Raw genomic sequence first — 12,395 nt, 5'->3', positions numbered from 1 at the left:
ACAAAATGGCGTTTCTGTTAAAATCTCTACAGATAGCGACCCACACTTTAAGAAGCACTGTTCTATACAACCTGACTGCTGCTGAGGATCCATAGGTGTTAGTTGGATGAAGGTCAGTCCTCCTTAGCAGGGATGAACACAACTGCCTGGGTTCAGTTTACAGATAATTTTGCCAATCTTGTTCAAAGTTTTCTCACTTTTAAATGAACCTCATTGATGTCTCTAGGGACACATCTTGTTATTTCATTCTAGACTTTTGTTGGGCTAATAAGCAATGGGTTTTCCATGCAGGCAAATTACCCCCAGGATTCTACATGGATTCTTTTCTGCTCAACTTTGCTGAGGCTCTGTCCATCTCCTTTACGGCTTGAGGTAGCCAGGGTGCCCGCTAGGGGGCGCGCGCGAGCAGAAAAAAATTGCCGTCTGGAGACGGCAACCCGCAGATGCTGCAGTGCCGTCCGTCCGTTTTTTTACTACGGGCGGACGGCAAGAGGTTAAAATACATTCACCACATGATAGTGATGCCACACAGATTTAGCTTAAACGATTAGTTTCCAAAGCTAGACATACAGTATTTCATATAAGGTCCCAACATGAGCACGTTTTGCCCATCGGTGCTTCTTCAGGGGAACAGAAAATGTATATCACGCAAGGATTTCTCGAGCAGCCAATTTAAGGCAAAAGAAGTGCAAGAAAATGGAAAGGGAACCAATTGTTCTACTCAAATTCAGATTCGAAAAGGGATGGTTTTTCAGGCATAAGCTACTAGGCAGGAGGGTCGTGTCAAGGGAGCATACCACAGCAACCAAACGAGGAACGGCAACAGCAAACAATGGATAGTAGTGCTGTGATGCCTTCCTCACGGGTGCCGCATATATTAATTTTTTTATTGTAAATTACACTCAGTCAGTGGAGACCTGATCCAAATTCATTATTCAGCTGTGCAGCAACAGATCACTTTTACTATTGATCAATTGCAAATATCATCCAGATCATCCAACATCATCGATGAGACCTGGGGATTAAATTGACCACTCCAAACTCACTCTGGTGATGGACTACAAATTCATGTTTAGTTGACTAATTCGTTTTGAGATTTTAATGAATGAATGGCCATAGGAAAATGATTAACGGAAAACAAACTATACGATTCTCTGGGCATTTGAGTAATTGCACTTTAATATTTTCCTGTCACCAATGTCTATAAGGTTGGATTAACGATCACTGGGGGGTGAACTAAGAGATGTATATATGCCTATTTGCACCGTATTTATGACCAAAGACGCAGTCCATTCTTTGTAGGAAGTTTTTTTTAATTAGTAACTTATATATATTTATATTCAGATATTCCACTCAAATTATTTATATATTTATTCCCGTATATTCACATATTGCACTCTTTGGAGGAGATTGAATGTTGATACAATATTTAAAGTCAGATTGGTAATTAGGACCTAGTGCAACATACTAACAATATAATATGCACCGGTTATCAGCATACATTGTTGCGGCCGGTATTTTATCACCAAGTGTTTATTACTCCTAGCGCAACAGCTTGTTGTATTTCATGTGAATCCTCTGGTGTCTAACAAGGTCTCCTTTATGAGTGAATGATTTCTCGCACTCTAAACATTAGTAAGGACGCTCAGCCGTGTGAATCCTCTGATGCCTAAAAAGGTGACCTTTCCGAGTGAACGATTTCCCGCACTCTGAACATGAATGAGGACGCTCACACGTGTGAATCCTCTGATGCCTAACAAGCTGTCCTTTCTGAGTGAAAGATTTCCCGCACTCTGAACATGAATAAGGATGCTCACCCGTGTGAATCCTCTGGTGCCTAACAAGCTGCACTTTCCAAGTGAAAGATTTCCCGCACTCTGAACATGAATAGAGACGCTCACCCGTGTGAATTATCTGGTGCCTAACAAGGTTTGCTTTCTGAGTGAAAGATTTGCAGCACTCTGAACATGAATAAGGACGCTCACCTGTGTGAATTCTCTGGTGTATAACAAGGGCTCTTTTATCTGTGAAAGATTTCCCGCACTCTGAACATGAATAAGGGCGCTCACCCGTGTGAATTCTCTGGTGTATAACAAGGGTTCCTTTCTCAGTGAAAGATTTCCCGCACTCTGAACATGAATAAGGAAGTTCACCCGTGTGAATTCTCTGGTGTCTAACAAGCTGTCCTTTCCAAGTGAAAGATTTCCCGCACTCTGAACATGAATTAGGACGCTCACCAGTGTGAATTCTCTGATGCCTAACAAGCTGTCCTTTCCAAGTGAAAGATTTCCCGCACTCTGAACATGAATAAGGACGCTCACCCGTGTGAATTCTCTGGTGTACAACAAGGTCTGCATTCTTAGTGAAAGATTTCCCGCACTCTGAACATGAATAAGGACGTTCACCCGTGTGAATTCTCTGGTGATTAACAAGGTGTACTCTACGACTTAAAGATTTTCCACACTCTGAACAGGAGAATGGATCCTCACCTCTGTGATCTCCTTCATGGGGTGAGGAAGATTCCTCGGGATTAGATGGATCTCTTGCAGTCTGAGATCTTAGATGGATATTTCCAGTCATAGTATGTGAATGATCAGAAGATTCACCCTGATCAGAGGGATCCACTGATGTCTCCGAACAGTGAGGTCTGTGATGTATATTTTGTGTGTTTGGATTCACTCCTGGAGAATCCTGTGTGATGACATTATCTTCTGACTTACAATCAGCAGATAATATAAGATGTCTCTCCGAGGTATTCCTGACATCACATCCATCTGCTGGAGAGAAATGATTACACACGTCAGTAATCAGAGTCATGTATGTTTATCTGACAGTCAACAGTTTCCTAGAGACCGGTCATGATATTTGGTAGAACTGTAGCACAAAATATAAAATGAGTTAAAAGACAAAAACACCCAAAACAACTCTGACACATCGTGTACAATTGTTTTGTGCATTAAAGGTAATCTTTTTAGCCCATGGTCTTCCTCAGGGTCACGGGAGGACATATACTGTGTGACCCAAAACTTAGCAATAGCCCGCTATATGTTGAATGCGCCGCAGCCGGGACAGATCCCAACAATATTGTCGTGATCCACCCCGCTGGCTGATGGACAGCTGACTCTGCCTCTCTAGAGGCAGAGCCAGCTGTGCCTGCCCACTCCCCCGTCTGTTCCTCCAATCATCGCTGGAGGATTGGAGAGGGGTGCAACCAAGCAGGGAGCGGGGACTGACAGTCACCGCTCTCTGCAGGGAGCAGATCAGAAAGTGAGCGGATCGGCGGTATGTTTCTGCTCACTTCCTGAGCAATAGACACGACCTGTGACATATATATATATATATAGATAGATGTGATAGCTATATATATACACTGTTTGTATAAGTAATCCATCATTGATTGACATTCTCCCAGGCTCGGTCCTCCCCTCCTCTCATGGTCACCTGATGTATAAGATTCGGGTGTGTAATCCTCTCTGCTTCCCCTTTAGAGGGCGGACCTCCAGCTCTGTGTGGGCTCTGCAGGTTTAGATTTATGGGGTGCGGCTGTATAAAAGTTTAGAAGAGTCCGTCCATCTATAAATGAAGTTCTAGGCCGGGTCTGGTGGGCTGCCATTGGCTTCTTCTAGCTCTTGGAGGACCTCATGAAGATACGACTCGGTTTTAGATTTCACCTTCTGGATCAGTCTTGGCGTTTATCTGTGTTTTATTTGCTGGAAATTTCTGAACTTGAAGTGATTTAACCCCGAACCAAGCGCACCTGTATCGCCTGAACTTTGCCCCGCTTCTTCAATCTACTGTCACCTGTCTCATCTGCAAACGTGGACCTCCCTGCAACACTCCTGGTTGGGTAGGATTGCACTCTTTAAAATGGATATTCTCCACCGCTTTTTGTATCTTTTTCAAACTCTCCCCCTCGTCCTGCCCTCTAATTTCTTCCGTCAAATGCGCTTTACGTTGCTCTGCTTTATCTGGGCTGGTAAGCGCCTGAGGCTGGCCTATCACATCATGGTCCGCTCTAAGGAATCAGGGGGTTTGGCCCTACCTGACCTACGGACCTACTACTATGCTGCGCTCCTTTCCCAGATTCTTGACCGGAAACACCACAGGGCTCACAAACTCTGGGTCTCCCTGGAAGCACTTATCTCACCGGTGCTCCCTTTCTCGGTACCCTGGATTGCCCCTTCTCATCGCTTCTCCCTTTTGCTCTCCCTCCGCTTCTGAAAGCCTGGGACCTTCTTCTCAAAACACGACTTGTCTTCTTGTGTGGGCCCCATGACTCCCATAATGGGCAATCCGGCATTTCCACAGGGTTGCATCTCCTCTAGTTTCCTTTGCTGGTCATACACTGAGCCCTCACCCTTGACCGAGGACCTCTCAGGACCGACCCTGAAGCCTTTGGTCGCCCTACTTGAGGGCCGTCCCCATGCGCCCGGAGCCTGGCTATTATATTTCCAACATCGGGCGTTCTACGGTTGGGGGACCGGGCCATCCTACATCGCCCTCTCTCCTGGTTCGAGTCCCTCTGTTGTCTAGATGACCCACCCACTCATGTCATCTCTCTTGTATCGTCAGCTACTTCCGATGAGATTCCGGGGTTGTCTCCCCTTCATAACCAGTTGGGAGAAGGACTTGGGTGTTACCTTTACTGATGAAGAGATCCGAGCCTCCTGCGTAATTACTCATAAGCTCTCCGTTGCCTGCTCGGCTCAAGAAAAGGGCTATTAAATCTTAACTCGGTGGTACCTTAGCCCAACCCTCCTACATAAAATATTTCCTGATAGGCCCTCCCTTTGCTGGCGCTGCCTGGCTGCAGAGGGGACCCTCCTGCATATTTGGTGGGACTGCCCGCTAGTGCTGCCATTTTGGAACCGGGTCTTTGACATTTATAACCAGGTAATGGAAACAGATCTAGCAGCCTCCCCTAAAATATCTCTCCTCTCTATTCTACCTGGCTCCCTTGCCTCGGTCAAGAGGGATCTACTCCGCTTCTTCTTGGTTGCGGCCCGAAAACCTGGCACCTCGACATTGGAACACTGTGGTCACCCCGACCGTGCAGGAGTGGATTGCGGAAGTGTGTCTGATCATGCGCTTTGAGGAGCTGACGGCCTCCTTACATGAGCGTCAACCTCAATGTGCAACCTTGTGGAGCCCTTGGATTTTGTACATGGACTCAGCGGCATTTAGGGCCCTGTAATTTGGCTGATGACCTCATGATGGACACTTGACTAGTGCATCGCTTCTGATATAATTAAGTGGGCCGCCCGCAGTGACGGATGTACTATTGGGTCCGGCGGAAGCTCCCCCTCCCCTTCCTCCTCCCCATTAAGTGCCTTCCCTGTGTTTTCTATGTGTTACCCTCCCTTTCGTCCCTCTTCAGTGTTGTCTGGCCAGCTGGAGATTGCAGCTACCTTTATATTTCCTGATTCAGAATCTACGAAAGTTTTTTGGCCGTTTTTCAGTGATAAAAATGAAATTAAAGAGTAGTTAATGGGACGAAAACGATTTTCGTCCGTCACCCAATTTTCGTCAATGTTCTCCTCCCCACTGGTGCTAGCTGCAGCGGTCTGTGTTGCTCCTAATCCCCGCTGCTCTCCCCGCCGGTATCGGCAGAGGCAGTGGGAACATGGACCACTGCACCCGGCACCAGCACGGAGGAGAGACTGTCACTGCATTCCCCCGCTGCTCCCCCTCAGTACCTCCGCTGCTGCCCGTTCCTCCTTCTCTGCCTGCCGCGTTCCTCCTTCTCTGGCCACCCCGTTCCTCCTTCTCTTCTGGCGGTGTTCTATCATCGGTGTCAAGTCCCCAATCAGCAGCTGGAAACAATAGCCAGCCTGCTATTGGATATTTTAAATTGCAATATCAGGCTGGCTATTGCACCCACCCACTGCCTGCTGTCAATCAGCAGAAGAGGACCTGATGGGGAACTTTCTCCTTCTGTTCCCTCCTCTGCTGATTGACAGCAGGCAGTGGGCGGGGACACTTTTCACTTCAAATTGCAAGGCGTCTTTTTAACCCCGAACCAAGCGCACCTGTATCGCCTGAACTTTGCCCCGCTTCTTCAATCTACTGTCACCTGTCTCATCTGCAAACGTGGACCTCCCTGCAACACTCCTGGTTGGGTAGGATTGCACTCTTTAAAATGGATATTCTCCACCGCTTTTTGTATCTTTTTCAAACTCTCCCCCTCGTCCTGCCCTCTAATTTCTTCCGTCAAATGCGCTTTACGTTGCTCTGCTTTATCTGGGCTGGTAAGCGCCTGAGGCTGGCCTATCACATCATGGTCCGCTCTAAGGAATCAGGGGGTTTGGCCCTACCTGACCTACGGACCTACTACTATGCTGCGCTCCTTTCCCAGATTCTTGACCGGAAACACCACAGGGCTCACAAACTCTGGGTCTCCCTGGAAGCACTTATCTCACCGGTGCTCCCTTTCTCGGTACCCTGGATTGCCCCTTCTCATCGCTTCTCCCTTTTGCTCTCCCTCCGCTTCTGAAAGCCTGGGACCTTCTTCTCAAAACACGACTTGTCTTCTTGTGTGGGCCCCATGACTCCCATAATGGGCAATCCGGCATTTCCACAGGGTTGCATCTCCTCTAGTTTCCTTTGCTGGTCATACACTGAGCCCTCACCCTTGACCGAGGACCTCTCAGGACCGACCCTGAAGCCTTTGGTCGCCCTACTTGAGGGCCGTCCCCATGCGCCCGGAGCCTGGCTATTATATTTCCAACATCGGGCGTTCTACGGTTGGGGGACCGGGCCATCCTACATCGCCCTCTCTCCTGGTTCGAGTCCCTCTGTTGTCTAGATGACCCACCCACTCATGTCATCTCTCTTGTATCGTCAGCTACTTCCGATGAGATTCCGGGGTTGTCTCCCCTTCATAACCAGTTGGGAGAAGGACTTGGGTGTTACCTTTACTGATGAAGAGATCCGAGCCTCCTGCGTAATTACTCATAAGCTCTCCGTTGCCTGCTCGGCTCAAGAAAAGGGCTATTAAATCTTAACTCGGTGGTACCTTAGCCCAACCCTCCTACATAAAATATTTCCTGATAGGCCCTCCCTTTGCTGGCGCTGCCTGGCTGCAGAGGGGACCCTCCTGCATATTTGGTGGGACTGCCCGCTAGTGCTGCCATTTTGGAACCGGGTCTTTGACATTTATAACCAGGTAATGGAAACAGATCTAGCAGCCTCCCCTAAAATATCTCTCCTCTCTATTCTACCTGGCTCCCTTGCCTCGGTCAAGAGGGATCTACTCCGCTTCTTCTTGGTTGCGGCCCGAAAACCTGGCACCTCGACATTGGAACACTGTGGTCACCCCGACCGTGCAGGAGTGGATTGCGGAAGTGTGTCTGATCATGCGCTTTGAGGAGCTGACGGCCTCCTTACATGAGCGTCAACCTCAATGTGCAACCTTGTGGAGCCCTTGGATTTTGTACATGGACTCAGCGGCATTTAGGGCCCTGTAATTTGGCTGATGACCTCATGATGGACACTTGACTAGTGCATCGCTTCTGATATAATTAAGTGGGCCGCCCGCAGTGACGGATGTACTATTGGGTCCGGCGGAAGCTCCCCCTCCCCTTCCTCCTCCCCATTAAGTGCCTTCCCTGTGTTTTCTATGTGTTACCCTCCCTTTCGTCCCTCTTCAGTGTTGTCTGGCCAGCTGGAGATTGCAGCTACCTTTATATTTCCTGATTCAGAAGCACTCAGTTGCTATAGAAACAAGACACTTACCCCTCAGTGCATGACTTGATCTACGCATTTACCACTGTATGTGAGTGGTACTTTGGGCTGAATACATCTTTGTGCATGTTTATATGCTCGTGTCTCATGCTGGACTGTAATTGCATGCTCCGACACTGCGGTGATCCCCATGTCTGCCTGTCTTTTATGTTACCTGTATTCAAATCTTAATCAACTCTTATTATTATTTTTATTTAAATGGCCCCCCCTCTCCCCACCTTAGCGTGTGTGTATCTCTAAAAACGCCTCTCCCCACCTTTAGCGTGTGTGTATCTCTAAAAACGGCCCCCCCTCTCCCCAGCTTAGCGTGTGTGTATCTCTAAAAACGGCCCCCTCTCCCTCTGCAGCTGCTTTAAAAAAACGTACCTTTACAGTCCAGCAGTTGTGCTCCTCTCCTGCCCGCCTCGCTCCGCGCTTTGGAAAGAAAAAAAAAACTGTTCCTGCAATTACGGAACGTAGCAATTGTACAGGGGGGGCCCGGGGCCGTACCAACTTGCCTGTACATACTAATTTATAGAGCAAAATTGCTCGGTCGGAGCCCGGGCCCCCCCCTCCTTACATTAGCGATGGCCGTACCCCCCCTGATGGCGGCCCTGCCCATGGCTGCATCAAGCAATGGGATAACACTGAGCAAACATCATCTGTGGCCCCCCTTTTCATCCCTACCTTGGTGCTCAGCGCGGATTGCATTGACACTCAAGACGCAATCTACTATTGACCCCTCAGTCGCAAATTTTTTAGGGTATCTCACCTGCACCGTCTCCTCTATTCCCCATTTTGGGGAACCCGGCTTTTCTTTCCCTGTGTCTCTCAGATCCAATCTTCCTGGAGTTGTCCAGGTCTGGCACTTGTAGAGCACACCAGTTTCTAAGAAACCAGAAGATGGCCTTCCCGTGAGCAGCTGCTGGCTGACCCACATCCATGGATTCTAGGATTTTGGAGATCGGTGCAGTTGTCCAAGTTTGTGCCGTCATTGCCTCCAGCTAAGGAGCTTTGTTCACCCTTTGACATTGTTCAAAGTTAGCTGTTGTCAAACTGGCATGCTGTATGATGTGCAACTTACTAAACCCTCCACCCATGGGCCTCTCTCTCTCTCTCGTACATTACCCGATGGGAACGAGACTTGTATCATCAGTTTACCCCAGATGCTTGTCAGAACATTTGATAGGAAATGATATATAAATAGCTTAGGAAGACACACAACTGGAGAACAGGTGGAATATCTGGCTAGGGATGAGTTATGGGATGCCAGGAGAGATAGACAGGATGGAAAAGTTATTTTTGGTGGTTCATATTTTAAATGGTTGACCTTGAAGATGAAGCTAAGAAAATCTAAGCCCAGAATTCATGGTATTAGAGCACCATCTGATGGACAAGTATCATTAACCTCTTGCCGTCCGCCCGTAGTAAAAAAACGGACGGACGGCACTGCAGCATCAGACGGCAATTTTTTTCTGCTCGCGCGCGCCCCCTAGCGGGCACGCACGGGCAGAAAAGACCCGCTAAATGCACACACCCTCCCCTCCCCTGTCACGGCAGAGAGCCGTGACAGGATCGAGAGGTGAGCGAACGCCGGTATGTGTTCGCTCACTTCCCGATCTACTGAGCCGACCTGTAACAGTCTCATTGTTACAAGTCGGCTAGAACTGAGGTGAGTGAAAAGCACACACTTCATAGTTCTCCTTTAATACCTATATAAACACTGGGGTTAATGAATATAGATGACCTACCAATCAGATGCAAGTAAATATGGTAATATTAGTTGTTTTATGTAAAAAAAAACATTTTTTTCTCAAAATTTTCAGTAATTTCTCCTGAATATAGTAAAAAATAAAAACCCCAGTGGTGATTAAATACCACCAAAATAAAGCTCTATCTGTCCCCAAACAATGGTATAAAATTCATTTCAGTACAGCGTTGCGTGACGGAATAAATGTCAGTCAAAGTACTGCAGCGCTGAACACTGAAAAATGGCCTGGCCAGGTAGGGGATCTAAACACCTGGTCTTCAAGCAGTTAAACTACACCTTTTAGGAAATTTAGGATATAAAAGGAGAAGGTTTAGAAAGGATCAGACAGGGAGAAGGCCATCACCATGGATTGATCATCATCAGGAAGACAGATCATCTTCAAAGTATCCTTTTATAGCAGACTCCACCTTAATGACCATCTCGAATGCTCATTCGGTGTGTGTGTCATAAACCTGGTGCGGGCTGAGATGATGAGGGAGGCTTCCCCTTGCAGTTTTCGTCAGAGCACCCCTGGAGGAGGTACAGGGAAAGCACAAGACTGAGAGAAGAGTGAGTGGCTGTAGCTGGTGCAGGAGAGACGATGCAGGTAGCTGGAGGGTACACTCTGAACGAGACAGCAGGCCAAATGGTAGCAGAGCAAGACAGAAGCGGAGTCAGATGGACCGGGTTGGCAACCAGCAGGCAATGAGGTGCAGAACCGGTAGGCAGGAGCGGAGTCACAGGTGAGCCAGGTCACAACCTTGCGGGCAAGCAAAGCCAAGTCAGGATGCAGAAAAGTTGTCAAGACAGGTGGGTGGTCAGAAGGCAGACAGCAGACGAGAAGAGTTGAGAGTTAAGCCGGCTCAGGGCCAAAATAACAGCAACAGGAACACAGGATACAGCAGAAGATCTTCCAGCAGCTGCATCCGTTGTCCTTACATAGGCTGGCGCCTCATCCACACTACATTCTCTGACAGCTCTCCTCCACCATCCACACTACATTCTCTGACAGCTCTCCTCCACCATCCACAGTACATTCTGTGACAGCTCTCCCCCCACCATCCATACTACGTTCTCTGACATCTCTCCTCCACTATCCATACTACATTCTCTGACAGCTCTCCTCCACCATCCACACTACATTCTCTGACAGCTCTCCTTCTACCTCTCTCTCTCTATCTCTCCTCTCACTCTGGTTTATACCCTGAATATTGAGAACAATGAGATGTGGGGAAGAAAGGTGAGGTCCGAGTCCAGGATGAAACCTAGGACCTTGGCATGGGGGGAGGGTTTGATAGTTGTGTTATGAATCATGATGAAAAAGTTGAGGGAGGGTGTGGGGGGCGGGGGGATATTGGGGAGGAAATATCATGAGCTCAGTTTTTGAAAAGTTGAGCTTTAAGAAATGCTGTGACATCCAAGCGGATATGTCAGTTAGTAGATTAGTGACACGCAAGGACACTGAGGGGGGGAGGGGGGATGAAGGACACTGAGGGGGGGAGTTGTGGAGTAGAAAGATATATTTGAGTGTCATCGCATAGAGATGGTATTGGAAGCCATATGAGGTTATTAACTGACCCAGGGAGGAGGTGTAGATGGAGAAGAGAAGGGGTCCAAGGACAGAGCCCCTGTAATACCTGCAATGCTGCACCTCTTGTATCAACACTACCCCCAAATCCACACACTCTGTATCCCCTGCGAGTCATACGTAGGCGGTTCCCATCTCTGAGAATTGGGGGTGAAGTCGCACTTTGATGGGCGGAGGTGGGGGGTGGACCTGCTGGGCCCGATCATTAGCGTTTGTTGCATGGCTCGTTGCATGGCTCTCAGCTGGCCCTCCAAACTTCCCATACTGGAAGCTCTGTCCAGACACACCTCCTCCATGCTGTGGGGGGACATTAGAGTGTAAGCTCCTCTGTACAGAGACTGATGTGACTGGCTCAGTGTTCTCTGTACAGCACTGCGGTATATGTCAGTGGTATATAAATGTATAATAAGAGGGGGTGTCTGTGGTGAGATCTGAGGTAAATGTCTGTGGAGAGTAGAATCTGCCCGGTGACTGAGCCTGCTCTGTGATTGGTTCCTATGGAGGGAGTGAAGCAAATGGCAGTGGAGGAGGTATTGGTAGTATCTCCAATACTAAGAGTCAACCAATCCGCTCCTGGTAATCTCTCTGTAATCTGCCCGGTGACTGTGATCCCGCCCTGTGATTGGTTGGTTCCTGTGGAGGGAGTGCAGCCAATGACAGTAGAGGAGATGTGGAATCTGAGGTAAATCTCTGTGGAGAGTAGAATCTGCCCGGTGACTGATTCCGCGCTGTGATTGATTTCTGTAGAGGGAGTGCAGCGAATGACAGTGAAGGAGATGTGAAGCGGGCACTGTGATTGACTGTGAGTCTCCCCTCAGCTCCTTGTGCCAGTTACTGAAGTCTCCATCTTGTTTTACATTAGTGACAGAAGTGATGGAGGAATGGTTCAGTTTACTTCCTCCCAATGTCTCTTCCTGCATGTGTGTGACACCACTTCCTGTCTCTTCCACACAGTAGAGAAGAGATCACTGGCTCCTGGACAGTGTGAACTCTCGAATGACGTTCATCTCCAATACCGAGAGACAACCAATCCGCTCCTGGTAATCTCTGTACATTGGTTGATATTGTATATGTTGGTGCTATGGGTTGGTGGGGGTTACTTTCTCTGTACATGTGGGTGCTATCAGGTGGAGGGGACAGGGACTCTGTATATGTGGGTGCTGTGGGTTGGGGGGGTTCTGACTCTGTACATGTGGGTTCTATGCGGGGAAGGGGGGCAGAGACTCTTTACTGTATATGTGGGTGCTATTGGGTTGGAAGCAGGGACTCTAAATATGAGGGTGCTATGGGGTGGGGGGCAGGGACTCTGTACATGTGGGTGCTATGGGGTGGGGG

At 48.4% G+C, this 12,395-nt stretch overlaps 1 protein-coding gene across 1 annotated transcript in view; it reads right to left on the bottom strand.

Annotated features, from left to right (window-relative positions):
• Positions 1–1,579: 1,579 nt before the first annotated feature.
• The window catches only part of LOC108803328 (zinc finger protein 271-like), a 20,451-nt gene continuing 9,635 nt past the window's right edge, over positions 1,580–12,395 (bottom strand). Inside the window, exon 5 of the mRNA XM_018575176.1 lies at positions 1,580–2,409. Coding sequence (XP_018430678.1) covers positions 1,633–2,409 — 777 coding nt within the window. The 3' untranslated portion in view covers positions 1,580–1,632. The remainder of the gene's footprint in view (positions 2,410–12,395) is intronic.

This window comes from Nanorana parkeri, unplaced genomic scaffold, assembly GCF_000935625.1.
Source record: "Nanorana parkeri isolate BGI_ZX_2015 unplaced genomic scaffold, ASM93562v1 scaffold3609, whole genome shotgun sequence".
NCBI lineage: Eukaryota > Metazoa > Chordata > Amphibia > Anura > Dicroglossidae > Nanorana > Nanorana parkeri.
The sequence above is the reverse complement of the archived record's forward strand: the minus strand, read 5'-3'. Positions and strand labels throughout refer to the sequence as shown.